This window comes from Nicotiana attenuata, unplaced genomic scaffold (genome assembly GCF_001879085.1).
Source record: "Nicotiana attenuata strain UT unplaced genomic scaffold, NIATTr2, whole genome shotgun sequence".
In the NCBI taxonomy this organism is placed as follows: domain Eukaryota; kingdom Viridiplantae; phylum Streptophyta; class Magnoliopsida; order Solanales; family Solanaceae; genus Nicotiana; species Nicotiana attenuata.
The window spans coordinates 774,165-777,753 of record NW_017670362.1 but is presented as its reverse complement, the minus strand read 5'-3'; the positions used below and the strand labels follow the sequence as shown (position 1 = coordinate 777,753).

General features: G+C 34.9%; 1 protein-coding gene across 1 annotated transcript; it reads left to right on the top strand.

The window, feature by feature from the left end:
* The first annotated feature begins 411 nt into the window (after positions 1-411).
* LOC109238354 lies at positions 412-2,342 on the top strand. The gene is made up of 3 exons (XM_019404789.1): positions 412-421; positions 1,740-2,215; positions 2,328-2,342. The coding sequence occupies exons 1-3, from the start codon at positions 412-414 to the stop codon at positions 2,340-2,342; spliced, it is 501 nt and encodes a 166-aa protein (XP_019260334.1).
* Positions 2,343-3,589: the final 1,247 nt, after the last annotated feature.

Below are 3,589 nucleotides of genomic sequence, written 5' to 3'. Positions count from 1 at the left end.
TACCTTTTTCTTTTTAAATTGTGGTTTGGAATATCTATAGTTGTACTTTTCCACCTCTTGCTAGAAATTACCGTCTCTTCTAGAGACTTCTAGTGTGGCCCACATATAAGGTAATAAATTATATACCTTGTCTCCCAAAGAAAATAATATATCAGATAATATTCTGTAGTTATGCATATATGGTAGTTTCTTTGATGGAAAGAAATTACCATATATTAGGAGTCCCTAGGGTAATTATAATTTATGGAGAAGTTCCTAGGGCTAAAGTATTTGCCTAAGAGTCCCTATCCTACCTATAAATACGCCTGTGACTCCATCAGTCTGGCATCCTACAATAGGCACAGGCTAGAAGACTCTTTAGGTTTTCTACTAAAGGTTTCAAAGGCAATTCCCTACAACGCTTGAACAACAATGGCTGAAGGTACGTTCCTGTTCCTATTAATATGCCGCTGCGTAGGCTCTGTGTATGTGTTTAAATATCAACATGTGGTATCAGAGCCTCCCTTTTAGCTACATTTTTCAGTTTTTGAATTTGTTCGTCACGGGTAATCTTACCACCTTGCTATGAAGAAAAAAAAGGGTGTGAATCGTTGTTGAATATCGATATATGCATATTTTATGTATAAGTTATTTTGTTTGTCTTTATAAAGTCTAAGCGTGTTAAAAGATCCCAGTAGTATAAGATATAATTAACCTGAAAGACCCGTGATATTTGCATACACGGTTAAAGAACAACGAAGTAGAAGACACAATCCAATATTCATCGTATTCAATCGAAAGGATTTGATAAAGTTCTACCTTTGTTGTTTTAAATGATGGATTCATAATGCATAGAGAGAATTGATGTGGAATAGCATGACCTTTGTCTGATTTGACTACCGTGCATAAAACTAATTGGTAGCCTAAAGCTTAGTTTGTCTGTATAATGAAGTTGGTCTAGAGTTTTGGATTTAATTAATATTTTGAAAACAATTGATGAGAATCCATGACTTGTCTTTATTTTATAAAGTTACTGTTAGGTCCACATTGTATGAAATCATCATCATTCTCATTTGTTTGTTTGTTTGTTTGTCAGCTATTTCGATGTATTTCGGGAACTTTTGTTCTCTAAGTATTCTATGTGTATTTTGGTGAATTGTGTTGTTAGAATTCCGCTGTTAATTTTAACTACGTAATTCTTATGATTATTATCTGATTATAAGAATCATATTGTGTTACTGGTACTTTAAAGGCATCTTGCTTATGTACTTGTGTCCAGTTTGAGATATATTAACATTTTGCTTAAGTTGATTATTGAGGTTAATTATTCTTAGATGTCATCTTGAGTTTACTTTTATGTCATGTATTTAGGAGTGGCCACAACATCTTAAGTACTTAATATAAAAGAAATTAGGTTATTTAATCACATAAAATTTAGTGATTAAAAGTTATAATGACATCTATTTAGTCCAGTTATCTTATTAAAATGGTAACCCGACCCTACAAGGAGGTAACCATTTTGGTGAGATTAATTGGAATGAGATAGTAAACCTTTAAGTTAAAATTATCTTATGCCCACAGGTACGGATAAATTTTTATGTATTTTGGTTTACTAGTTAATAAAGTTAGTAAATTCTATGCATCGGTTGCAACCTCTGCCCACAGGAAGGTCTAGAATTTACTAAGAATCGGTATTTTACGCGATTCACCTTTGATGGATTGTACTTCATAGCTTATGTATGTTTATCCTTATTTTGCAGTCTTTACCGCTTTTCCTACCGCTATTTTTAATGAGAATGCTCGAATTCCAATGCTTTCTAGTGACAATTATGCTGAATGGAAGGAGAAAGTCCTTCTCACTTTAGGGGGCTCGAATTTAGACCTGGTACTCTATGTGGATGAACCACCTATTCTCACAGAATCAAGTACGCCAGCTGCTAAGGCTAATTATGAGCGATGGGAGCGATCTAATCGCTTAAGTTTAATGCTCATAAAAGCTCACATAAGCCAAAGCATTAGGGGTTCTATCCCTAATAGCGATAAGGTCAAAGCTTGCATGAAGGCAATTGATGAACAATTCGTAAGCTCTGACAAGGCATTGGCTAGCACCCTTATGAAGAGGCTCTCAAGTATGACTTTCGACAGAAGTCGTACAGTGTGGGAGCACATTATAGAGATGAGAGACATTGCTGCTAAACTCAAGTCCCTTGAGCTGGATTTGTTTGAACCATTTCTTGTGCATTTTATTCTCATCTCCCTTCCTGCGGAATATGGTCCATTTAAGATTTCTTACAACACACATAAGGATAAATGGTCAATCAATGAACTTTTGACCATGTGTGTTCAAGAAGAAGAGAGGTTGAAGCATGAGATACCTGAAAGTGTTAATATGGTGACTCATGGTAAGAGAAATGCAAAGAAGGGTAAAAGTGTTCCCATGAAGAAGAAAAGCACCTTTGACAAAGATGCTTGCCGTTTCTGTAAGAAGAAGGGACACTGGAAGAAGGATTGCCTGAAATACAAGAAATGGCTTGAGAAGAAAGGTAATTTTACCTTTGTATGTTATAAATCTAATTTTACTGAAGTTTCTGAAAATACATGGTGGATTGATTCTGGTGCTACAATTCACATTGCCAAAATAATGCAGGGCTTTCTAACTTAGAGGAAGCCGATAGGAAGTGAACAATACGTCTATTCTGGAAATAGGACACGTTCACGTGTGGAAGGCGTGGGGACTTATAGGCTCATTTTGAAAGACGATTTTCACTTAGATTTAGAAAATACTTTTTATGTTCCAGAATATTCTAGAAATTTAATTTCTCTTTCAAGACTATCAATTAGTGGATATGATTTGAATTTTCATTATCCTTCTGTGAAACTTTTGAAAGATAATAAAGTTATTGGTTTTGGAAATTTGAATGAAAATTTATATAAACTTGAGCTAGACCCCACATTTGAATGCAATGTTTTAACTTTGCATGACAAAGAAATTGGCACTAAGTGATGTATTATCAATAAGAACTCATCAAGTCTTTGGCACAAGAGATTGGGACACATCTCTATTGATAGAGTCAAAAGGTTGGTTAATGATGGAGTTCTAAAAGCTCTTGATTTTTCTGACTTTGCGACTTGTGTGGATTGCATAAAGGGTAAGCAGACCAACAAATCAACTAAAGATGCTAAAAGGAGTTCTCAATTGCTTGAGATCATACATACAGACATTTGTGGACCTTTTCCTACCCCTTGCTTGAATGGCGAGAGATATTTTATCTCATTTATTGATGACTATTCAAGATATATGTATCTCTATTTTCTGTTTAACAAATCAGAAACACTTGATGCTTTTAAAGTTTACAAAACAGAAGTAGAGAAACAAACTGGTACTCAGATCAAAATTGTAAGATCTGATAGGGGTGGAGAATATTATGGCAGGTACACAGATAAGGGACAAGTTAAGGGTCCATTTGCTGAGTTCCTTGAAAGTGAAGGTATAATTGCTCAATATACCATGCCAGGAACACCACAACAAAATGGTGTGGCAGAAAGAAGGAATCGGACATTAATGGACATGGTAAGAAGCATGATTAGCAGATCAAGTTTACCTTTATCC